The 25,753-nt window shown below is 40.8% G+C and overlaps 1 protein-coding gene across 1 annotated transcript; it reads left to right on the top strand.

The window, feature by feature from the left end:
• The first annotated feature begins 1,484 nt into the window (after positions 1-1,484).
• Positions 1,485-7,965, top strand: sox18 (SRY-box transcription factor 18). The gene is made up of 2 exons (XM_088289491.1): positions 1,485-2,215; positions 3,997-7,965. Exons 1-2 carry the CDS (start codon positions 1,837-1,839, stop codon positions 5,223-5,225), a joined length of 1,608 nt encoding a protein of 535 aa, XP_088145617.1. The 5' UTR covers positions 1,485-1,836; the 3' UTR covers positions 5,226-7,965.
• Positions 7,966-25,753: the final 17,788 nt, after the last annotated feature.

Genomic DNA, 25,753 nt, shown 5'->3' with positions numbered 1-25,753 from the left:
TGACAGGAATATTGCGATTTAAAAACTCCCTCTAACCTACGAGGTCTCATTTTTATGAATCCAGTGATGTCATGATGTCAGGCGGATGTGCGCTGACTTCACTCATCAACCAGAACGTGTTTCTTACACCACTGAAGACGAATCAGAGACTTAAAACAAAAAAAAAAACAACAAATGTCAACTACTTTTACTCAAGTATTTTGCAAAGAGGTGACTAACTTTTGCCAATTCTTTTTTTTCTGTACTCAAGTACAAAATCACTTTCAGTTAATTAATACAAGATTGTCTAAAATTGATATTGATGATCTGGGATCAAACTGTCACCATTATAAAACATCTGTACAGATAATGTATTTTAAGTAACGGCACAACATTCCTAACTGCCGAAATAAGTGTCATTTGGTGTCTCTGTGGTCACTTGTACCCTTCTGTGGTTTTATCCATAAAACACACCAAAATAAAAAACACTCGTGTATGCGTCAAACCGATGGCCCGGGGGCCAGATCGAGCCATAAATTCTTTGGACCTACGAATGCAATTCACGCGCGTCAATTTGACCATGGTTCTTGCTAAAATCTGTACCACATTTCAAATTGTCATACGTAATGGATAGTGTAACAACTCTGAGATATTGCAAGTATTTTTATTTTTATGACCAACCCCATCTTCTTAGTACCTTGAACAATAGCCAAACAAACTCTTATTCTCGACTTCTTATTTCGAAACTTGTCACACATCATTTTTTTGTTTATTTGTCATCATATAATGGGGTGCTTATACATTTTATATGGTTTCTTCTTTTTACGGACTCATTTCAATGGCGAAAGTGTTGTTTGATTTTTAAATCATATTATTTCAAAGGCATTTGACAGATTGCACTGCAGGCACATCAGTGAGTGCGTGTGTGTGTGCGTGCGGGTCTGTGTTTCTGTGTGAGTGTGTGTGCACTTAATGTGTGTGTCTTGAATATGTGTACTGAAGTGTGTGCGATTCTCGGTTGGGCAGAAACAATGGAACCTCTCTGATTACATCTCCCCTGTACAGCTGGCAGGGTGTGTGTGCGTGCGTGTGTCTGAGTGTGTGTGTGTGAGGAAACGGTGGCGGTCACAGAGGAGGAAAGGGGGGGGGACAAAGTTTTTAGGACCACCAGTACCCTCTCTCTTCCAAGCATCGCCCCCCCCCCCTTCACCGACCCCGCCACCCACGCTTTGCTTTTCTCCATCCCTCACACAAGCACACACACTTATACACACACTGGGCCCCTCCCCTCAAAGTTGCCTGGCATCTCATTGGTTAAATTCACATCTCTGAGTGCGTGTCATTGGCCTTGGTTGTGTGTGCATGCGTGTTTGCGTATGCGTGCGCGCGTGTGCATGCATTTGTGTGTGTGTGTGTGTGTGTGTATATATATATATATATATATATATATATATATATATATATATATAAAAATATGTGCAGCGTGGGTCGGCGAACTCCGGCCACAAGTTCTCAAACTTCCTAGCGGGAAGGACAGACGCGAGCCAGTGAGTCAGACGGCTGAGAACCAGCAAACCAGTCACTCCAAAAGGAAGGCAGTTGGGAAAAGCAGAGACTTGGTGGAATATCATCTGAGGAATATTTTGGTTTCTGTCCCATTGTCCCGCCCCTCTCGGATCTCCATGTTTGTACTCGGGATTTGTGGTCCAAATCCATCACACTCTCCCGATCCGTCTCCCCTTCATCTGAAAGCGCGTGTGCTTATCCCTGAAACTTTGCAACCCAACAAACTGAGAGAGACGTTTGCAGAATTCCACTTGGACTAAAATCAAAGTAGACAGCAAGCCCAGTTCTGGAATGAATTTAACTGAGCCCATCTTATCTCGGGGGGCTCTGCGGCATCCCGGCCAGGTGTCTCTTGTGAGCCCAACTTGGACTTCAAGGACCCCAAGTCCTGCTTCTGATCTTGAAATGGGTTTTGAGCAGAGCATCTCTGGAGACTGCAGCTCTCCCAGTGACCACGGAGGCACCAGGAGGGCAGAGCCCAGGGGCCTTCCCACGGGAGGGGGCCAGAGTCCAGATCTGGCGGGAGTCTCGGGCAACGGGAAGGGTGTGGGGGGTGAGCAGAGGATCCGTAGGCCCATGAACGCCTTCATGGTGTGGGCAAAAGATGAGAGAAAGCGGCTCGCCTTGCAGAACCCGGACCTGCACAACGCTGTGCTCAGCAAGATGCTCGGTAAGACGACTATACCTCGGAAAAGTTTGTTTCAAAGAATCCTTTTGAATTTAACTAATCACGTCAATTTATCACACAAGGGTCCGTTACATCTCTTTCAGTCGTTTCAGAACTCATTTAAATTATTTTTAACTTAATTTTTTAGTACATTCTCAGAAACACTTAAGGCAGGGGTTTACTGGTCTTTGTCCATCTGGTCCCATTTACTTTTATGAAGTGAAAAGTGCCTTTCTGAGCACATTATTAAGGGACTCGGGCCAGCAGAACCTGAGGTGTAAAATAATAATAAACACTTTTATTCTTGAAATATTGGTATGCAATGCAGTATCTACGGGATACTGCATTTGTGTAATACTCCATTGGAAACACGACAACCATTCTATTCCAGTTTGTGATTTGTAATTTTATTCTAATTAAAAAAATTAAAATAATATATGTGGTAATTACAGCATTGTTGCACGAAATCAACAAATCTTAGGCTCACCGTAGAATTTTGCACAATAGTGTACCAAGGGATTTCGCATTTAACAAATGGAGGACTCGGATTGCTTCGGTATGTTGAAATCCAGTCTAATTTATTTATACAGCCCTTAATCACAGAAAGGTCTCAAAGGGCTGGACACGTTTTTGTGTCATTTATTTAAAAAAAAAGGAAAAGAAAAAGAATGTAAAACAACATACAGACTGTGTGGAATTATATATATATATATATATATATATATATATCAGTATAGTATAAATAGTAATTGGATTGAATGACACGACAATTTGTGTCTGTATAATCAGCTATCATTATAAAGATTTTGTGTAGGTTCTCAATCTTGCAACGATCCTAAATTGTTGCAACAGAGCATCAATTAACTTTGTGCAGCGTCCATGTGCTCATTATGTCATAAATGTCAGAGTTTAGTCGAGGGCTTGATCCAAAGTGACCGCAAAACCGCTGCAAACTGGAACTCCTCTGGCGTCGGGACGTTATATAATATACGGTGCACTGTTGGGTGTCACCTTGATGAGATTTTGTCATGTGCGAGGCAAAGCTTTAAATGAACTCATTGAAAACATCATACGGGACTTTAAATGATACATAGTGTATCACTTGTCTTCATGTGAGAAACAAAGCTCTAACTTTTAAAAGAAGTCCAAGATAATGGTAAAACATGTCAGTGCAGAATTTTATTTTATTTACTGTTTTAATTTTAATATTCAAATATCCTTCCTCATAGTATATATATATATATATATAAAGCTGAAAAGAATTACAGTGATTCAGTAAAATGGTCACACAATCATAGAGTGTTGCTAACCATCAACTAAATGAGTTTTGCTACTATGATCTAATTTCCTCATCATGTGATAAGTTCGATGCAGGTTGACATTATGTTGACGTTGATGCTACATGTAGCGCTCAAGATGACACTGGTGGTTGCAATGTGGGTACTTGTTGAGGGTTGAAGCAGGTCTTGAGGTTTTTTGTCAGCATGCCAAGAAGGAAATCGGATGACAGATTGCTTGATGGCAAGCGAGCGGATGAGTGGGTCAACAAAACAGCTGATTTTTGCCAAGGAGATCACAGTTCAATCCACACTTCCTACTGAGATCCTCTGTGCTTTTTTTCTTCCCCTTGCTTCACGTTTGTATTTGCCAATGAAATAAAGCCAAACCACCATCTTCCCCAAAACCTTAACTAGTGTTCTGGTCTTTCAAGCTAACCAAAAGTTTGTCATTCTGCATATCAATCATGCAATCAATTTTAACACTCTACTCTCCGTGTCAATCAGGCCAGTCATGGAAGTCGCTGAATTCGACGGAGAAGCGTCCTTTTGTAGAGGAAGCAGAGCGTCTGCGCCTTCAGCACCTCCAAGATCACCCAAACTACAAGTACCGGCCTCGCCGCAAGAAGACCACGAAGAAACTGAAGCGCGTCGAACCGGGGCTCTTACTTCACAGCTTGGCTCAGAGCCATGGCATTGGTCCCGGAATCGTCCCCCTGGGTGGAGAAAGTGGCCCTGGAAACTCTCCATACGGACATGTGTCTCATCACCACCACTCCCACCACCTGCTGCCCTCGCTAGGCCACTTCAGGGACCTCCAGGCACCGGGGCACCAGGAGCTGGAGAGCTACGGCCTGCCCACCCCGGAGATGTCCCCTCTGGATGTTCTGGAAAACGGAGCAAGTGAATCAGTCTTCTTCCCTCAGCATGCACAGGACGATGCAGGGATGGGAGGCTGGAACAGCTACCACCATCCTCACCACCACAATCCGCATTACAGCCATCACTATGGCAATCACCACAACCCCATGCACGGTGCGCCAACACAGAGCCTGAGTCCCGGAATGAACGTAGGAGTGAACGCTCTGAGTGCAGCTCGGAATCCCAGAATGTCCTCGGTCGACTCAAACATGGCTTCGAGCATGAGCCCGGTTTCTTCAAGCGGTTCTCGGATGAACCCGGCGCAAACATCAGGCCGCCATATTGCCTTGAGGAGTCCCATGAAATGCCCACCACCTCCTCATGACTCTGTGTCCTATCCCCAGTCCTCAATTAGCCTCCACGAGTCGGTTAAACCCCACCAAGGCTCTCTTCCTGTCAGCTACTACGGCCAAATGTATGGCAGCGCAGCTTCCAATTTCCCCCCGACTCACCTGGGCCAGCTTTCGCCCCCTCCTGAACCTTGCCCCACTTCCTGCTCGTCCTTCCTCCCCCCTGTGCATATAGCAGACCCATCCAATTCGGACTCAGCTGCTCATATGGGGCCATCTTCTTCTGCTGAATTCTGGTCAGAGGTGGATAGGCATGAATTGGACCAGTACGTGAATACTGCAAGAAGCAGAGACGAGGCCTTTGGACAAGGTGGGGTTGGCTCTAAAGTCCTGGTCTGGCGTGGTAGCGGTGGCGTTAGCAGCGCTGACCGAGATGGCAGCAGTGAAGATGGAGTCAGCCCGCTTATATCTGCTCTTTCTGATGCTAGCAGCGCTGTTTATTACAGTGCGTGTATCACTGGCTAATACTTTAATTTGCGGATGGACGCGCGTCTGGTTTGGATCCACCTAAAATGATGATGCGATGTGTTAAGCTAACACGATGGGTCAACTTTTAGTCTGGCTTTACCCACAGGATCCCAATTATAAAACATTTAAAAATGTGTCCGTTGATAACAAAATACTGGTGAATAAATCACTCATCGGTCAATATTTCAAAAGGGAACGCTTTCCTTGGCGACAATGTTAGCTAGCTTTGTTTCGACTTAACAACAGATTGGCCCAGCATGTCCCGCGAGTTGCACTTGTGTTTTAATTTCCAATGTTAACCTTTTGTATAGGGGATTAGAACACCAAAAATGTTAAAATCAAAAAGACTCATGCTTGTATAAATTTATAATTCAGGTGCTGTGACTTCAGAAGTGACAATGTTACATTGAAGTGTACCACTTATTAACTGGAAGACTTCACCATCAAACTGGAGGACATTTCTCGAGGTCAAAGTCAAATTCTTTGTGGTCATGGAGGTTTAGATGAATTGAAGGCGCTTATTTATTGGCCGCATGAAGGCCAAACTCAGGAGAAAAGGGGGCTATTGGGAAAACTCGATCCAACCTCCATGTGCGTGTTTCCGGGAAAGCTCCGACCACAAAGCCGGGGCGGACCACAAACTATTCAGATGTTTTACAAGATGGCTTTATGTTTGCTCCTGAGCGGGATTTGTGATATATTTCTTATTTCCTCACGTCGTGCCAACGTGTCTTTTGGCAAATGTGACCCTTGTACGGATTAGGAAGTCTTTCCTTTTAATCAGTCGACGTCTCAAACATGTCTCTTGTTTAGCAGTATGCGACCAAAAAGATGGAGCTTCAGGCCGCGCTCTGTAGATCATGGAAATTTTCAAATTCCAAGATCACAATCGGCTCTGGGATTAGTAATTTTTTTTTTTTTTTTTTTTTTTGAGTAGAAGCCAGCATTGGCCGCAATGTGAACGTGGTACAACAAAAACATGGAAGTCCAGATAATACAAGGCCAGTGATTATTGCCATGTTTTGTTCATGGTCTGTAAACCACACTCTTCTCGTTGGCTCTCGGTGCTCATGCGAGTGCATAATGTTAGATCAGTATGGCGTGTATGCAACATTATATCCCAGCATGAGAGCCATTTCTTTTGCTGTTTGGCTTCACATCCCATAATACAAAGAGGAAAATGTGACGTCTGAAGCTCTCTTTTTGAATGGTTGGCTTGCTAGCTCATGTGATATTTGGAACACCTAATTTGGTGTAGACGTTAACTGTGTGTAAGATGGTTTATGTGTGATTCTGTGAAGGGGAAATTGAAGTATGAAATGTTCTCTTTGCACTGGTTTTAATATTTTTGCTGTATAGAATTTGAAATTGAAACATCTTTACTTTTAACCGTGTCTTTTATTCATTTTCATTTGAAATAAATGTGTTCGCTTTATTTACTTTGGCCAACCTACGTCTCTCAGCTGTGATGCTTTTTTTTTTTTTTTTTTTTAATTGCCACACCCCAAAAGTGCATTCTGAGTAATGTATGGCATATTCCAAACAGTTTATTTGAAAGCTGAATATGTGAATAACTACTTGTCCGAGGCAAACAAAATTAAATAGGCTTCATGTTGAAAAAAATATATATTTAGTTAAAAGTCCGCTGAATTAATAAAATCCAGTGTCTCGGTTTTTGTCTGGACTTGTTATGCTCGGGACAACACCGCAAATGCTAATTTGCTAAAGGGTATGATCGACGCACGTGAAATTAATCATTTCGCTGTCGAAAATGTCATGTTGCCCCCAAGGCGTGGTGACTCTCTTCTGATTTGCAGCAGAATTATGCGTATTTAATTCCAGCTTCGTGCCAAGTTAAGACAACAAGCAATTTGATCAATTTGAAAATATCACACTCCCCTGTGATTTGAATGCATCTTTATGAAATGTTTTTGCATTTGGAATATGACTCTGAAAATGAACCGGCAAATCTGTTACAAGGTCAACTTCGCCCAGCACGAGAGAAGCTTCCCTTCCAGCCAGATTACCCGTTTTACTGCACAGTATAACGGGAATTTGTGGTCTTGTCTGTGCTGGGAAAAATGACAAACTACCCCCCCCAACCCCAATTTTTTTTTGGTAGATGTTTATACAACATGTAGTTTTGTTGCGAGCGGGATCTTGAATGTGATCTTTCCCTACATCTGTTGTGCATTAAATCCACACACAATACATTTTTCTACATGACACAGTAGAATATCAAGTATGTTGTACAATATTCACCACACTATTCCTTGTGGCCGAATTCATCTTACCCAGTGTGTCCTCGGAGGGTTGAAGTTCACTTGGAGAAGCAACATTCTGAAAAAGTCCTTCTTGTTCTTCTTCGCCAGCATTTTGTTCCCACTTTAATTAGCTGTGACACATCGAGAACATCAGAGGGGCATTTCTTTGGAGTCATGCAATAACTCTGAGGCTTTTGGTTATAATTATGTGCAGTGGGGTTGGGGTGGCGGGACAAAAAGGACACATAACATTTGAGGATTGATACAAAGGACATTTTCTCAAGCAGCATAAATAAATTATGAGAAGGATTTTTCCCACTCATTCACAATCTGTTTGGCAGGGACAGTTTGTCGACGTATTTCTTTTGTTTGTCTATTGTGTTTTCTTTTTTGAATATTTGGGTGGTCTGTACATGCTTCTGTACTATTTTATGATGGAATTTTGCAAAATAAACACTTAATAAACACAGCAACCTGGTTTCAAACTCTCTAAACATTCAAATCATCCATGTAAAGAAGTTGCTATCCTGCATTTATTGAAACAACGGTGACCAAGGACCCAAACACGATCAAATCTATGCCGTGATGTGTCCAATTTAAAAGCAATTTTATTAGAGGTCAAATTCAGTTGCATTATTTGTTCTGGAACACTGCTCTAAAAATAAATGGATAATTTGTCAAGAGTAGCTCAAGTCTAATCATGTGCATACTAACATACTGGTTTAAGGGTGAAGTAAAATATTTTAACATGCTTACTTCTAATGCTAAGTTAAACAGAATAGTAACAGCCAATACAACTGGGGTGGGCAAACTTTTTGATGGGCGGGCCACAATGGGTTCTAAAATTTGGCACAGTGGCCAGGCGCAGATGGATGGAGTGTTTCGGTAACCTCACCTCATCAGTGAAAATAAATACATTTAATTTTAAATGAAAGTGAACAAAAGCATTACAACAATATATATGTCTTTGAAAAAACACAGTATTTAGAAAATAAAACTATTTTCTTTTTCCCAGTTCGGCGGGCCGGATTAAAACGTTTAACGGGCCGCATGTGGCCCCCGGGCCGTAGTTTGCCCACACTCGCAATACAACGAAAGCGATCAAAACTTTAATGAGTGGTGCTTTATCGAGCCTTATCGCTTAACTTCTTGAAACTTCCTGTTAATATTGACTCGTCCGCATTCTTCCTTCTTATCTACACGAATCCTAAATGCATGTGGTGCTGCTTTTCCTGAAAATATTTGGTCAAACCTGAATTGTACAAGCCCAGTAAATCAACTTGAGAGTTTCTCAGTCGTATTAATTCTTGTGGAACTTTCTCAATTGAAGCCACATTTTAAGCCACATATGCCAGCTCGTATGGATCACAGATGACAGAGAAAATTGATCCGCTTATCAGACTTCTAACGGTTATAAAAAAAGAAAAATGAGGTGAATACCAAAATACGGACAATTAATCTTATAGCATTATATACAGCATCATTTTAATGTTTGGCTCAATTACACTCAGGAATTTACTATGATATTTCACCCAGCCAAAATTCCAGATCAGCTCAAACTCAGATTTGTAAAACCAACAATCAAACACGCAAACATTTCTTTCATGTCTTTGGGATGATCCGCAGGTGCTGATAATGAGATCACCGTGTTTCAGCCACGCAAGCTTGTCAAGTGTTCTTAAGAGCCACTTAGGAAAAGTTTCACGTCCAATCTTGTGGTGTCGGATCACGGACGGCCTCGAAGAAACTGAGTTGCAAAACCGCAAGTTCTTACAGGAAACCACATCACAACACCAAGTGTCAGGGGAACTGTGGTCCTGACGAGAACGCCTCCAAATCCAGAATCCAAATGATTTGAGGTTTTCTATGAAGAACACAAATTTCTGAGTTCCCTTGATGTTTCATTGTCAGTCATCCATTAATCTGAACTGGAATGCTGAATGTACAACTTCACACCTTGTTAAACTCGGATGAACACAACACAATATATATGTGGTTTACTTTGGCTGGATTCGTGTTCCAAAACGCATTATATGATATATAATGGATGTAAAAAGTTGACACAGCCTTGTTCAAATGTCAGGTTTTTGTGATAGAAAACAGAAAAAACATTTTGCGCAATGAGTGAGTCCTGTAATCTGTAATTGAATTTAAAAAAAACTGAGAAATAGGGTTTCTCAAGTGTGCACACCCTCTTACTATGATTTGGCCTTGTTCCGAATGAAAATGGATGTCAGCATACGAAAGTTCCTCTTATTAACCCTGAATAAAGTTCAGCTGTTCTCAGAGGCTTTTCCGGAGGTTTTGAGCCTGAAAGTTTTGTGCTAACACTGACTGCTCATTGGAACTATTCTCAATTTTCTCCATTTCCTGCTTCACTGTAGGTATGGTGTTCTTTTGTAATGAGTATCGCCAAATATTCCTCTTGGAATGTCAAAAATAAATAAATAAATCTTGGTCTCGTCAGACCATTACATATTTTGCCACATTTTTGAGAGATTTTATGCTGGTTTTATTTATTGCGTGTCTGGATTGTTTTTGTTTTTTTGTCAATCTGGCACAAACACCAATCTCGCGAGCAAAACAAAATAAGAAAATGGATTGACAGAGTTTATCAATTGCAGTGTAGGGAAGTGTGGTAAATTTAATAAATTACTTGACAGGCGGAGTCCATTTGTGATAAAAAAAAAAAAGCAACAACACCTTGAGATGATCGATTTCTATCATTTGATCAAGAAGTTGTATTTCCCGTTGTAGTGTAATGTCCATATTATGTTGGGGAAAATCTTCCCCATTTTTGGGTATATTAGCACCTTTTCACTCACTAGTGCAGAGGTGTCCAACTTGTTTTCACTGTTGGCCAGATTAACGTTGCGGTTGATATCAGAGAAACCACATATATGTAGAATCTCATGGGCTGTCACTGCGCACCAACAATCAAGGTTCGGCATGGAGGTTTTAAGTTTTTTTCAGTTTTGGCACAACGTGAACAAAATGCTTATCTTTTGCGCAACTGCAAACAGTAACATTTGAATTTAAAATGAAAAATTTACATTTTAATCATTCTAAAGTTCAACATCAACCCTTTGTCTTGTTTTTAGGAAGTGAATGAAGCCTACACGTGTGACGGTTACCATTTCAGCATCGATGGGTGTCATGACCGTCTCTGCTAGGGAAGGAGGCACGTAACGTAGACCTTGCTGTTAAATGGGTGAAAATCGAGTTGACAGTTTATTCTCGAGCAAGTGGTAAGTTTGGAACAAATTATTTGGTTTGGAACGAACGATTTTAATAAAAGGTATGAACCAGCTGCAACAGGTGATAGTTGATTGGGTAGTCCATTGGGAACGAGCGGGAAACCCGTCCACCAACAAGGAAGAAGCGGGAAACCAGTTGATTTACTTCTGGAAACAAAAGGTACAAGAGTCAAACACTCAAAGAAGGGGGAGCGGAGATGTCGGTGGGCCCAAGCCAAATGCCGTAACATGGCCACTTAACCCTATTTTGCCGCTTCGTCTTGGGTCCTCAACCTGGGCACCCATCCGTCCTTCTTCTGTCCCCGTCCGTCTTCATCCTTTTAAAGCAGTTCTGTCCTTGCATTTCATTCCACACTCGCCCCCAAAAAAGTCATTTGTCAAAACGTCGTCCACAACCATGGTGTCAGATCAAAACTGAAATTATTACACAACAAACTGAATAGCAAGCTACCAAACAATGAAATAATAAAATAATGACAGAAGAAATGGAATTGACACCAAACATGCGTTTGAAATGCTATTTCCATCCTTAGTGCCACAAAGCATGCTGGGAGAGTATCGTACGAGAACCTTCTCGCTCTACAAACACAAACAATGGCATTTGTTGTTGCTTTGACTTCAATTCCCTCTTAAAGTTGCATTTGTGCAGTGCTTATTTGGTTTTGGTCTTAAAATGTTTTCCATTAGTCACTGATGGTGCAGTGATATATTTGTCTAAATTCGGTGCAGGCAGCGCGGGTTCAGTTCCCACTCAGCAACACAGCGAGTTCGCTGAACTGTCTCTGCATGTGTCCTACGACTGACGAGTGACCAGACCAAGCTGTCGTCCGGCATTTGCCCAAAGACGGCTAGGATAAAGTCCAACCGCAACATGGAAGAGGATGAACGCTATAGAAAATGAATGGATGGATGTTTTTCATTAAGGCTGCAGACCATAATGAGTTGTGCGCACATGTTGCACAATGTTGTGTGTTTACGCAGATAAAAAAGCAGCGCGGCGTCATAAAAGACGTTCAAAGGGTGCGACGTCGACTTGATGAACTCATCACATCTTTCCGTGTGGGAGGGGCCTGAACGGACCATATGATGGCAAACAAAATGTCCCAGAAGTTTCGGAAGAAATTGCATTGGGGTGGAGTTTGGATGTCCATGTGTTCATGAGAGAGTGAGGGGGACAGATGAAGGGTGAGTGACAATGCAAACGAGTTGGAGGGATTTTCCCATGTTTTTTATTTGGACATGTGGTCCTAAGTGCGTGCGTATGTGTGTGTGTGCGTGTGTGTGTGTGTGCAGCCATCATTGTCAAGACTCCCACTGCAAAGTAGGTGATCCAGTGATGTGGGATTTCTTCTGTGGACAGTAACTTTGAGGGCCCAGCTGGGAAATCTTTCATTTTCTGTTAGCACTAGCGGCAGTGCTATGAGATGAACATTTGATTGATTCAATTTGAATAGCTAAAAATCGTCGCATGCGCTTATTCACATGCTTGTAACCTTTGTGTAACCCTCACGTCACTGTTTGTCATAGCATCCACAGGCAAGGTTGCATGGAATAAAATGCAAAATTTTTTGAGGGGGGGTGGTTAACACATCTGATGTTGATTTCAAATGTTTGTACAGATTAAAATTTGTTTTGATCCAAGTGACTTAGAAGGCGATTAAACCGCACAACTGAATGAGCAGCGTTTTGCTTCAGAGAAAGCATGTCATCAAACAATAAGTTCCTAAGCGTTTCTGCCTTAAGGTTTGCCTTTTACTGTTCTTTTCATCAACAACTAACATTTTAAATTATTTTTCAATATCAATCCGCTAAGTATTAAGTCAGTATTACACGTGGACCAGCGTCTGAACTCTGCCTGGACTCGATGTTGTCACGAGGGCGTTCCGCTCGCCTTTTCCCCCCCGCCACTTCCTGTTTCCTGTCCCTGCAGGAAGTAGCCCTGCACTCACTTCCTGTCAGCGCAGGGAGTTTACAGGATTGTGAGTAAATTTGGTATGAGGCATGAGGTCACAGCAAATTCAAAAATGCAAAATGCCTGGATTTTTATTTTCTTATTTAAACGTATCAACACTAAACAACATTTTGTTCTTCATCTTAAATAACGTGACTCACCTGTTCTGTTTAAAAATTAAATGTAGTCCTTGAGCACAAAGGTTTAACCACCCTTTGTCTGGACGGACGTGAAAATGTCACTTTCTCTTTTGTCCATTTCCTTCTCAACTTTGTGACAGTTCTATTTTTGTACTTGGTTCGCATTTAACAAATCAACTGCACTGATCCTGATTACAAAATGTCTCCTTATTTGCCCCCCCCCACTCTTTGATTGCCCCCTTTTCCGCACTGTGAGCCAAGGTGTGGGTGTCAAACCTCTGAGCTCGCCTGGTTTGGTGGCCTTGGCTCCCAAGTTCTCGTGGGCTGCGGGTTGAGATCCCGAGCCGCAAGAGGCCACTGACGAGTGGAGGCCATTTATCTCCGTGGCAACAGCCAGCCGAGCAGCCAGCCAGAATCTGAATCAGCATAAAGTTTATTTCTGGTCTTGTTCAACATGTAGCGAGTCAAGGGTGCGTTTTATCCCTTCACCGGTTGCTTGGCAAACTACATTAGATTGTATATCATTTCAGAACCTATAAATACGTATAAACTTGTTTGGGCTCCTGGCAAGTGCTAAACATTAGTTTCCATTTTTGGCTTTTCCTAGAAGTCGATTTAGTGATTTTTTTTGCTTTATAAAGGATTTGCCACATCAATGATTTTTGCTTAATTTCAAATATATATACATCTTTAATTTCAAAAGGCAAAATGTATGTTCTTCAACAATATAGAAACTTAACGGCAAGGATAAATGTCATGTCTGTGGCTGTGAGGGAAACATTTTCACAGTGTAAGAAAAAATATTCTTCTGTAAAAGCTCTACGTAAACCCATTTTTAATGCACATCTTTTAACCTTCAGGAATTTTTGTGTTTTTTTGTGTTTTCTCTGCTTTTAGCACTTAGTGTGAGATGTCCAAAAGTGGAGAAAAACTAGGATAAAAGTGAGCGCTAACCCACGGTGGCGCATTTTTAGGAACGGCGGCTCTGCGATCCACAACGTCTATTTCTAAACCCTCAACTTAAGCGTTCTGGCTATTTGTGTGTCCAAACTTTCTGTTCTAGTTCAGAATATTTATCTTTCTGGCTGGCTTGGTTTCCCTGAATCGACATGCGTGGGTCTAAACACTGGCTTTGTGAGCAAAGCAGCGATGTGGAAATCTGGCTAAAATTAAATGGAATTTCAGCCTGTCTTTCTATATTTGTGCGTGGCTGGTTTTGTCACTATAAGAGGCCCTGACGCCACGTGGGAGGGTGTGCAGCGTGGCGACCCAGCATGACGCCGCGGTGAGCGTGCACGACTGCCAGCAGACGCAAAGAGAAAGTGTGGGAAACTGAAAAAAGAACAGAAGAGGAAAAAAATATCTCAGAGAGGAGTCATACTAAAAATAAGTTCTGCATGTTATGTATTGATATACTCAATGTCTGAACTCGGTAATGTTGGTTAAATGAACCACGGATGATCGTGGGTTCCTTTTTCTCTTAACACCTCATCATTGGTGTCCTTGGAGAAATTAATATGCTCTCAATTTTATTTTTTTAATTTTATTTTACATAATCCTGTTTTAGAAATGGTGTCATCTAAGAAAAAAATCTGTATCTTTTAAGGAGACTAGGTGACCTGTTCGTCATCAACTGGGGTGGTACTGGCACCTGACGTGTTCGGAATATTTTCCTCAGCATGACTTCAACATCCTTGGGGAGAATATGGGCAAGATGACTCACAGTTATTATTGAACAGTACGCATCACGGGGAATTTAGAAGAGAGTATACACAATGTTGACTGAAAAGTAAATAGTATACGCCGTATACCCCTTGTTGACGCCAGAGGTTAAGCAACAATGGTTTATGTACCAAAAATAATGGCATTAATTGAAGACTATAATGTAAATTAACAGACTCTTTGGTCATTGTGAGGAAGCCAGGGACCCTTGCCCGACCCATTGTTTGAACCGTGCTCTGCAGCTGTCCACTGGTGCACAATGCCACTCATAGAAGAAGTTGGCGCCATTGTTTTTGTTTGTCTCCTGCCCTCATTTTTCCCCATCTTAGGTTTCCCCCATACAAGCTATTCCCAACATATCATCGGCGGCGTCTATGTATGTCTGTGTGTGCGAGTGTGTGTGTCTGGAGCCACGAGATGGAGTGTGTGGTTAGCCACTGGTGTGTTCAGGGACTGAGGGGCACCTCGCTCTCTCTCTTAGTCTGTTGTTGGCTCTCTCACTCTGTCATTTGGCTGCCTGTACAGGTCATGTGACCACCATGTGTAAAGGATTTAGTCCACCACAACTGATACACTGGAGCTTCAGAGCCGACCTGATTATTCCCATCACGTTCCAATGGAAATGCCAAAGTCGTATGCCCTAAGGTTGTATTGCTTGGAATTTGACCAACATTTTGGCGGAAAATTCACACAAAACATTATAGTATGAATGGCTGTCACTCAGCGAGCCTCATGAGAGCTCAGTTCAGCGAGCATCAAAGGAGTGACTGTGCGTGTGGTTTGCTTATAGGCTTGAGGGTTTTCTTTGTGACGCTGTCACACGGGATGTTAAGTGAATATCCAATTCATGAAAAACAATCAGAAGACCGCTGAAAACTTATTAGATTCTTTGATTCAGCTATTTTCAGGTACAGTGGTGCATTCAAACCAGGGCCCACCAAAACCTTAAATCACAACTTTGATGATCACATAACACCAGCATCAATAATTTCCAAATACTGCAATGTTTTAAAATAACAATGTGAGCACAAATTGTAATTAAAAATAAAGAGGGCTTTGTTTTGATTTTTTCCCAGGTAGCCAACAAGCACCGGTAGGTAGGTAAAAATATATGTCTGATCTTAGGAAACTGAATTGATGCACAGTGTATGAAATTGCGTTAAGTCTTAAAGCTCGTGTACGCGCAATAAGAAATGATGCGTTCAGGAGCTGCTCTGAAATGTGTGGACAATTTGTAAAAAAAAAAAAAAGAAAATTAATCCTTTAATAGTAGTAAAAGTGTGTATTCAGGAGGTGAATTAGAAGCGGGGCATGTTCGGGGTTGCAACTGAGTTGCCTGTTATATTTTACGCCGCTTCTGACCCAGTGCGCAGCTCATCCTGCCCTGTTCATCTCTCTCAAATTTAGAATTTTATTGATTCCAAAAGTAGTTTTATCAACTGTTTGGGGAGTGCTGTGTTACATTTTTACCAACAACTTTCACATTTCGCAGGGGCTGCGCCGGTCTGCAGATAGTGTAAATCTGCATGTAATTGACGCATCAAGAAACGAATCAGGGATTTTTTTTAAATTATTTTATTTGACAAACCCATAATATTCATTAAAAACACTGACAATCATTCGATGCACTTATTACTTAAGAGGAAAATAATGTGGGGAAAATATGAATATATATTTTTTTAAATATTGAGAAAAAAAAGGGGGGGGGGACAAAATATGGAAAGATACGAATCTGCGAGTGCCAAGCGGCGAATATGCGGGGGTCCACAGTATTGTTAAAAGGCCACGAGACTCGGACATAAGTTAACAAAAACATGCTAAAATAAACAATTTGTTTGCAAAAGGTTACGTTGCTTGTCAGGGGAAAGGGGGCAAGCAGAGTTTCCAGAAACGAGCCGCCGATTGGACAATCTTTTGCTCTGATTTGCAAGTCCTACTTTAATCCACGAACACTCCACGCGGTGAAATACTTAACAACAAGCAGATTTCGTAGATATAATTTATAAATATTATTTTAAAAATATAAGTTGTTTATTGCCACCCCATTTGAAGTTTCCTGTCAAACTAAACATATACATTGGATATGTCAAGATAGCGGAACAGAGACCCAGTGCAGTTAAGTTGTTCTGTGCGTCTGTTTTATACTGCCCCCACGTGGTCAGAGCGCAACACAACATTCAATGCAGGAGAATCATATTACTTAATGTTTTTATGAAGTATTACATTTTAAGTTTTTTGAACAACTGTTCCTCACGAGTCGCGGGCGTGCTTGCGCCTATCCCAGCTGTCTTCGGGCAGTAGGATGGGTATACCGTACACCCTGGACTGGTTGCCAGTCAATCGCAGGAGTCTGGAACAATAATTGTAATTTCAATTCATTTCAGTTGGGAAATATGATCTGAGATATGAGTGTTTTGACTAACGAATATGTAAGCGTGGTCACGGAATTGATTCAAGTCGTATCACAAGGCACCACTGCAGATACTTGAGTAAAAGGAACATATTGACAATGGTGTCATTGTATTAATTATACTGACAAATTGCTTCTGCTATTAGTGTAATTTAGGGAATTTATTTGCAGATAATGACAAACAGTTAAAAGTACCAGCGTTTACTCCAGCGCAGTGTGCGCGCGTATGCGTGCATGCTTGTGTGTGTTTATGCAAAAGTGACCGAATTTCGACTGGGAATAGTTCATAAGCAGCAGTGACGTGAAATTGATTGATATAATAGTTGATATATTGATTGATCAACACAAGAAGGTTTATATTGACCGTCATAATCGGCACCCCCCCCAGCAACACACGCACACATTTGAAAAAAAAATCTTATTAATTACAGTTGTGTTTCTTTTGACTGTAGTGGCAATACATAACAGTAGATGCTAATATTGTATAATTATTTCGATTGTAACTGTAACTATGTACTTTATGTGAAAATAATACATAAGCAACAGGCTCATTTTATTGTGGTTCTGTCTGGTCTTTATTCAATGCCGTCAGACGTTGCAACTTGCAATACTTCAGCTTCAGGTGAAATGTGAAAACAATGCTGAGATTCTTCTGTCAGGAGGTCAGATGCGGCTGACAGGAGATGAAGGGAGGAGGGAGGTGTAGGGGTGATGAGAGAGGGAAGAGTCGCAGGAAATAAAGGAAATCCCAACAGTAAACATCCTGTTGGAGGAAACCTCTCTGATCCCACAACAGGTGTTTCGCTAACGCTCACACATTAAAGCTCATTAAAGAGAACACAGGCGTTTAGTAAACATCAGCGTGTAACTCCAAGTGAATCACACTCCAGCTAGGAAGAAACAACTGCGATTTGTCACTGTGGAAATGGAAGTCATTTGCAAGACAACTTTTTCCAAGGAATTGTTTGCAGGTGGTGGCCACAGACCAGGACGGTGTGGCCATATTTTCCTTAATGGCCAGTGTATTTCCAGGCTGTCATGGCCGACTGGAGTCCCTCAGCCCCGTCCCTGACTATGTTTTAGACTCGGAAAGTAAGTCGTGCTTTAACTTGGGTGCCAGCGCATCTGCATGCTAGCATAAGTGAATGTTTTGTTCATCTTTCAAGAAATGTTAATAGATTTCACAGATGTTTGGAATCAACGCAATCTGAGCAAAACCACAATTTCATTAAATAAAAGCATCCAAAGAAGTAATCGTTACCATATACTGTATCACCAAGATATAAATCAGCCCGATTTTAATAACACCATAAAACTTTAAATCATTCTTTTGACTCAAAAAATGACCCAGCCCACTCTCGGTGGCTCAATAATATATTCTGGGCCTAACTAATAAATTTCGCTGCAACAAAACAAAGTTTATTCATTATTTTGGTCCAAAGATGCATATTTTTCCAGTGGGTTAGGATGAATGGGTATATGTACCAGGGATAGACAACTTGTGGCCTGCGGGCCGTATTTGGCCCTTGACCACACTCGAGTAGCCCCTTGATTAATTTAAAAGTACATCATGCAGTTTTGTACTGATCTTGATTGATGTTTTTTTCCATCGCAAGCAGGGAAAAAAAAATCACAGAATGAAGTTATTTTAGAATTGTCCAAACCCTTTGTTAAAGTCTGGATATTTTCTACATGCATTGAGAATTATAGTGTGGAAAATGAAATACATTAAAATCGTGGTTTTTTTTGCACATATGGACACATCCGTCCCTATTTAAAAAGTATTTCTGTCATACATCTGGTTAGGAAGTGTGTGGTCCTATGTGGCCCCTCGAGTTTATAACAATGGCCACCTGCATTGAGCCCATCCCTGATGTAGTCCCTCCAGGATGGCAATCCATATGCACCGCCGACAAAAAGTTAGCCTCGTCTCCCAAGAGAGTCGGGACTGGCAGTAGGTGACACAGGATTGGCGCAGTCAAAAACAAGACTGCATGAGGGCCAACCTGTGCTCATAGCCTGGCAACATTCAACCAAGCATGCAACCGGAGAACACCAGAATTGGCAGTAGCCAAGCTGTGGAGAGTGTTCTGCTGCCTGCAACACCCTCCAGCATAGCTGATTGTGGAGTGTGTACGTGAGGGTCTAAAGCAGCTTACATCTTTGGAGGGGCCAGAAGTCCCCAACTGCTGTGAATCTAATCAAGCACCACAGGGACGTCACACATTGTTGCTTTTACAGCTGCCATGTTGCACGACAAACTTCCCCGGAGCTCACTGTTCCATTGATCCAGTCCTGGGAAAAGATGCTCCATGACACCATCTCAACAGGTGTTGTTGAGAGAGCATACAGGCACATGGCGATTCAAAATTCAGTTCTCAGTGGGTTGACGATTTAGATTTTCGTTGTTGTGGCGTGAATAAAAAGAAAAAAACTAACAACTAGAGCCCAGACCTACACCCAAAAGCCACGTTCATTTTTAGTGTGGACATTAATGAATACATTTCAAGCCAACTTGAGCGGATTACTCTTACTTTGAAATGGAGTTCACTCACAACAACAAAGGGTTTGAAGCAAACAACAAAATAACCTTATGCTGTGAATTTTTTTCCAACGCAACGGGCAGTCTTACACAAAAGTTAACATTAAAGAATGGCACAAAACTAATGAACAAGAAACCAAAATTAAGTGTAACTACCGTTTTTGAGCATTTTTTCCCCACCAAAATCATTCATCAACCCTCACAATGGTTTTACATGCTCTTATTGCCCTTTAACCAGCGTAAGTAGGGGACACTAGGACCCAGCGTCCACCACAGGAAGCAGAAAGAAGGCAGCCTACTCCAGTTATAATCCCGTGATATTTCCCAAACTCGCGTTTGTTCTCGCCTCATGGCGGCCTGTTGAGGAGGTCTGACGGTCAAAGTTGAGCCTGATGTGTCACACCACAAGATCCTAGTCTCTTTTGACATTGATTATTGAGGCTGTATTGGTGCAGCACACTACTGTACAGCCACTGTTTTTCCTCCTTCCAAATGTGTGTGTCCGTATTGTCATACATAGATTCCAAATGTAATTGTGCCTGGGTTTATTTTACCACTAGAAATACTTGTGCCAATTTACACTCTTTACCAGTACGATTCACTGATTACGCTTGTTGTGCGTTTGTTCCTACTTACTTTTAACATGACCATTTTGTAGTGTATTTATCTTATCTATTTCTTAAACGTGCTCCTAGTGTGTATTTATTGGCTTATTTATCATGGGTACAAAGTGTGGGTTATTGGCGCTTTTGGTCTGTAGGCTGTATTTTTATTAGTGGTTTTTGGTCCCATTTCAGAGTTCTCACCTTACATGCGGCTTTTTTTAACCTTATAACTTGTGGAAAATAAATATATGTTTACATTAGCCTCTGTTGTCTTACTTTTTTTTATTGTGAACTTAACGTGGGGATAAATTTAAGTGTTTCGATTTACTTTCCTCTGGCGATGACGTTGCAGTGCTGCGCCTTGATGTTGTGTACTTGCAATCTTTGTCCACTAGATGGCGGCAGGTGACAGTCACACATGAAGCTGCAATTAATCAATTAGATGATGATGCTGACGTACAGCACGGTGGTCCAGAGTGGTTAACATTCTTGTTTGGCAATTTTAAGGTTCAAGTGCACAACTCTAAAGCGTCATTATGCGTTTATAATGTTTGCTTTAACCAGTTTTGTGACATGGGTCTCACTAAAAATAGAAAAAGAAATCCCTTGACAGCAGTGCCTCTGCAAGATTCTACAAGGACATGATGATGATTTTTAATGTTTTAAAACTCAACACATGTATATAGTAAATACAATGGAATTCATAAGATTGTCCAATTGAGGAAAAAAAGAGTCATTAAAGCTGAATAATTTAGTGTGTGTGTGGGGAGAAATATTCTTTCTTGGTCATCCATCTTCTCCTTCTCTCGTTGGGGGCCCATTAATATCATAATGAGACGGGTACCATTTTTGGACATGAGTAATTCATCCTTACTGCTGAGGCTAAATAATTGAAATGGTGGTGATGTTCCAAGAAAAGGCCAGAGGTGATGTTGGGACTTTAGGTGGCGTAATGTATTTTTAGAAAAGTGTGTTAACTGTCAATAGAAAATACATACAGAATATCCTTATTGTTTGATGAGCTTGCAAGTCCAAATCATGATGATTTCAAGTTTTCCTGTGTTCCACTTTGGTTATACTGTTCACACAATGCACCATACCATCCATCTATAGTAACATGTAAAAAAGAGATTTACCACTTCAGGTGTCTAATCTGTCTTCCGACAGTTGTGTGTTTTTTATGAAGTATTGTACTCGGCTGTAAAACATTTTTTATTCGTCCTGTGAAAAGAGAAATGGGACTTCAGCCTTGATAGATACACACAGAGATGTCTAATAATAGTCGTATATTTCTTTATAAATCATCTTGCAGTGAGGTAGCACAGGAGAGGAGTGCTTAGCACATTTGCCGCACAGTCTGGTTCAAATCTCCATGGAAACGTTTCTCTGTGGTGTCTTCTCCCCATGCTTGTGTGGGTTTTCTCTGGGTACTTTCTCCAACATTACGTTTTGAATCAGACAGTGACTATTTTTGAAGCAGGAATCCAAACCATTAACTCATTCAGCCAAGTAAAAAAAAAAAAAAATGGATCTTTGACGTCTTTAGCCGTCAATGGCAGTGAATTAATTAATAGAACAAAGTAGGGAAATGGATACTTAATTACAGTATTTGAATCAGATCTGCTGTATTGTGCAGGTTACTTTATGGAGGCAAATTCCTTGTGGTCATAAAAATAAATCTTGTTAAAAGGGCTCTGATATTTTTCCAGCCAATTTCATTGAATTGCATCGCTGATTAAATTTAAAAAAAAAAAATTTTTTTACCAGTGTTATTGGAGACCTTTTCCGGACTGCAAAAGATGGTGTTTATTCAAAGGCATTGTTGTCTGTAATTTCACACTTGCTGAGTCACATGGACAAGCACAGTAAAGGCACAACTATTGCATACCAGCAGTTAAAAAGATCCATGCTATAACTCCGTTAATGTGTGCATGTCGTTCACAACTACAACCATGGATTTCCAGTTGGGGAAAGTTTCACTTTCTCTTGACTTTTCCCAACTGAATATGTCAGACTTTCATATGGACAGGTTCCTTTTTAAAGCCTTGGCATATTTTTGTGCCAAGTGTTACCTTCAGGTTCGTGGCATTGTCAACATTTTTTCCGTATGTCTGACTTCCTACGCATCAAGCTTTTAATGAAGAAGCAGGAATAGCATTATTTATGGTGCGCAGTAAGGAAAAGAAGAAGTGTGCACTTTATTATGGGATCAGTGCCACCAGCCTGCAGTGGCTCTCAATCAACAGTATACCCCCCCCCCCCCCCCCTGAAGGAAACATCAATCACCCCGCCGACTTTGAGTGATGGATTTGCTTGACACTTACGGTACTGTGTACTTGCAGGCTTTGGATTTAGCTTCAACCAAATTTTAATAGCAACAACATCCGCTGAGTTGAACTCGAGTACATAAAATAGAAGTAGAGTACATTAAAAACCACATTGGGATCAAACATGCGCACGACAGATGTTCTGTAGTCTAATCAGTGATCTCTTGGCAAGGCCGACACAATTCAATGAGTTTTTTTATTTTTTATGTTGGCCCTCAGGAGGAAAGAAGCAAGTCCTTTCATTGTTTTACAATTGTTGACCTTTTTACATAACATGTGGTCTTTATTTATAAATGAGGAGGAAAAACATTAGTAACAGAAAGGGCGAAAAATTAAAAAAGTCAAATGATAGCACAACTGGCTTGTTTAATCAATCTTTCAATGGACTGAGGTGGAAGAGTTCAGTCTCGATCAGAGGTGAGCAATTGGTTTTGCAAAAGGGCCACTTGAGAAACCGGAATGCTAGTTGAGGGCCAAGCCAACCTGCTAAACGCAACTTTGAGTTTATAACTCGAAAAAATATATATCTTGTTATGTGTGTATATATATCGGATGTATTGTTGGAATTACAAAATACAAATTTGAAACAAAAGTATCAAATTATTGGCAGTGATGTATAATGCTACAATGCCACTGTTGTCATTTTCTCTTTTTTGAAAAAATATTGTTATAGGGATGGGAAAAATAGCTAAATATAGCGAAAACATTGCTATGGCAACGCTGCAGACATAAGTCATTGCGCTTGCGACCTCGCTAGCATCCACGTGTGTGCCAATAAAATTAGCGCACAACTTTCAGAATAAAAGCACCGCAAAGTTCACATTTCACATGAACTTTATGGTGACTGTGAGGACCTAATGTGGCCGAAATTGTCCTTTCGGGGGTAATTCACTCAGTCTGCTCTAACTCCACCTCACATGAATTTTTGCAATATTCTAAAAATTCCCATAAATAAAGGTCACTATTCGCCTGGATGTCACTCGGCTGACATGTTGAAAGATGTTAGCGTGACGTTTGCAGTCTCCAGACAGTAAGACCCTACTGCTGATATTCATTTCAATACGCTTAATGTTTTAATGAGACCTAAGTGTCTCTCCACTGGCCTCTTTTAAGAATGTGTGGGCGTATATGTGTGTGTGGGGGTGTGTGTGTGTGTGTGTGAGTTGTACATTGCAGCTATCACATCCACTTTTAGATTTTTTTTTAATCAACTCATCATGTGTGCCAACATACACAAATGCACAAAAACACAAAAAAAAATAAAATAAAATAAAATGAAATGAAATAAAATAAAATAAAATAAAATAAAATAAAATAAAATAAAATAAAATAAAATAAAATAAATACTGTCTTACCTGCACTTATATTTGTAGAGGTCTATTAAAACCTTTTTGTCAAGTTTGAAAAATGATGTATGGACTGAGGTTAGTGCACGTGTAAACAACTAAATGTGTGTACATTTTGTAAATATCAGCATGCATGTCAACAATTGTCTTTGGAGGAGTAGCAACTTGCCTTGATGAGCTCATCAGCTCCGAAGCTAAAACGAGCAGCCTCACATGCTGAGTTGCTGAGATCGGGCCGTCAACTCAGCCACATCAGCCTGGGTGGTTTTTCAAACTCGTAAATTCACACGTTCTTTATTATTTTGGTTCTTCCGCAGCTTTTACGGAATTAATTTGGCTCAAAGCAATTTAGCAAATCATCAGGAATAATCGTATAAAAACCAAAGTGGAGAACTACGGGAAATGGCAAAAAGTGATTTCAAGGATTTCTTCAGACAGCATTAAAAGAACTTTTCAGCTCTGTTCTGGAGAAAGTACTCTCCTCTCATCTATATAGTCCCACCTATGACTCAACAAATTGTTTGGGCCTGTGTCTTAATCTTTCTGGCATCCATCAAATAGTTCAATTGCGAATACACAGCCTTCAGGCAATTATGGTTAATATAATATTTCAAGCATAAAAGATCAATTTGTTTATCGGACAGTGCAAACATTGCAATTTGGTGTCAGTGTATCAACAGTGAGATCAGTACGCATTTCAAAGGCAATGCTTCCTTTAAACATTTATATATTTCACACTTGACTAATATGCATTCACAGATATAAAATCAATATTTAAAGCAAGGTTGGAGCCGTGCAGATGCATTTAAAAATCACTGGGATTCCGTGTGTATGATTGCGCACTGATCTGAGACCTTTTAATGAGCTTCCTGTTCTCTCAAACTCACCGTGACTCATTTATTAGGAACGGTGCAGCTTGGAGGGAAAATTATTGCAACTCTTGAGAAAAACAAACATGAACTAGTAGGACACATACATGCGAAGAAATCTTTACGTTTCGGTCGAGTGAACGCGTGTGTGGGAACAGGATTTTTTTTTTTTTTTTGATTCACCAAGGAATCAATGGAAGCAATGGACCCAAAATACATACGACAAGAAGTGACTACCTTTTGGTGGCGTAGCTCACTTTGAGCAATATCAGAGTTCATTATTTTTTTTCAGAGTCTTCAAATTTCTGGCCTGGGCTTAGCAATTATAGTTAAAAATGATGTTTGTTGGAACAAGTCCAGTTAACGGGTCAATTCTGATGTGTTCCACCTTCTCGATACCCACCCACTGCACTTGGTACCCCAATGAGAGGTGTGTATGTGTCATGACAATCTAAGTAAGTAAACTCCTTTTTTTTTTTTTTTTTTTAACCGCACACCAAGTTTCTAAATGAGTTTCATGTTACGTTAAGAGACGCGAGAATGAAGCGAGCTGAACAATTAAAGGAAATATGGCCTCATAGGCCTCATCATACTTGTGTTGTGTCACACAGCTACCAGAGCTTGTCCAATTAAAAACATCGCCCCATGCAACACGATATTGCTCAAAGAGACTCACGAATATAAATAATGTAGTTGGATGTTTGGACAGCATCATCATTTGAGGGTTTGAAGGAATCTCCAGTTTACTGCAGTCGGAATAAAGTGACGGATCTTTCTGGTGAGTTCACGTAACTCTTTTTTTTTTTTTTTCTTTGCAACACATTAATGAATTCTCTCTGTGCACACAATTAGGATGTTAACTCATATTATCTTTGTTTGGCGCTTTACTCTGAGCACTCCAGGTGTGGATAATTACCCAATTTTACTTCATTGGTCCATAAATTAGAGCTATTGTTAGTATAGTACAAGGTTGACAACGTCCGTCGCACGGGTCAGAATTTGTCCGCCGCCAACTATTTTTGTCCTACCAGATGACGAGGTGGGGGGGGGGGAACCTTGGTAATTAAGGATGTCACAGTATTGACGGAATTA

This window comes from Idiotropiscis lumnitzeri, chromosome 3, assembly GCF_059441095.1.
Source record: "Idiotropiscis lumnitzeri isolate Australia: NSW breed Sydney's pygmy pipehorse chromosome 3, RoL_Ilum_1.0, whole genome shotgun sequence".
In the NCBI taxonomy this organism is placed as follows: Eukaryota; Metazoa; Chordata; class Actinopteri; order Syngnathiformes; family Syngnathidae; genus Idiotropiscis; species Idiotropiscis lumnitzeri.
This window is presented reverse-complemented; position numbering and strand designations above follow the sequence as displayed.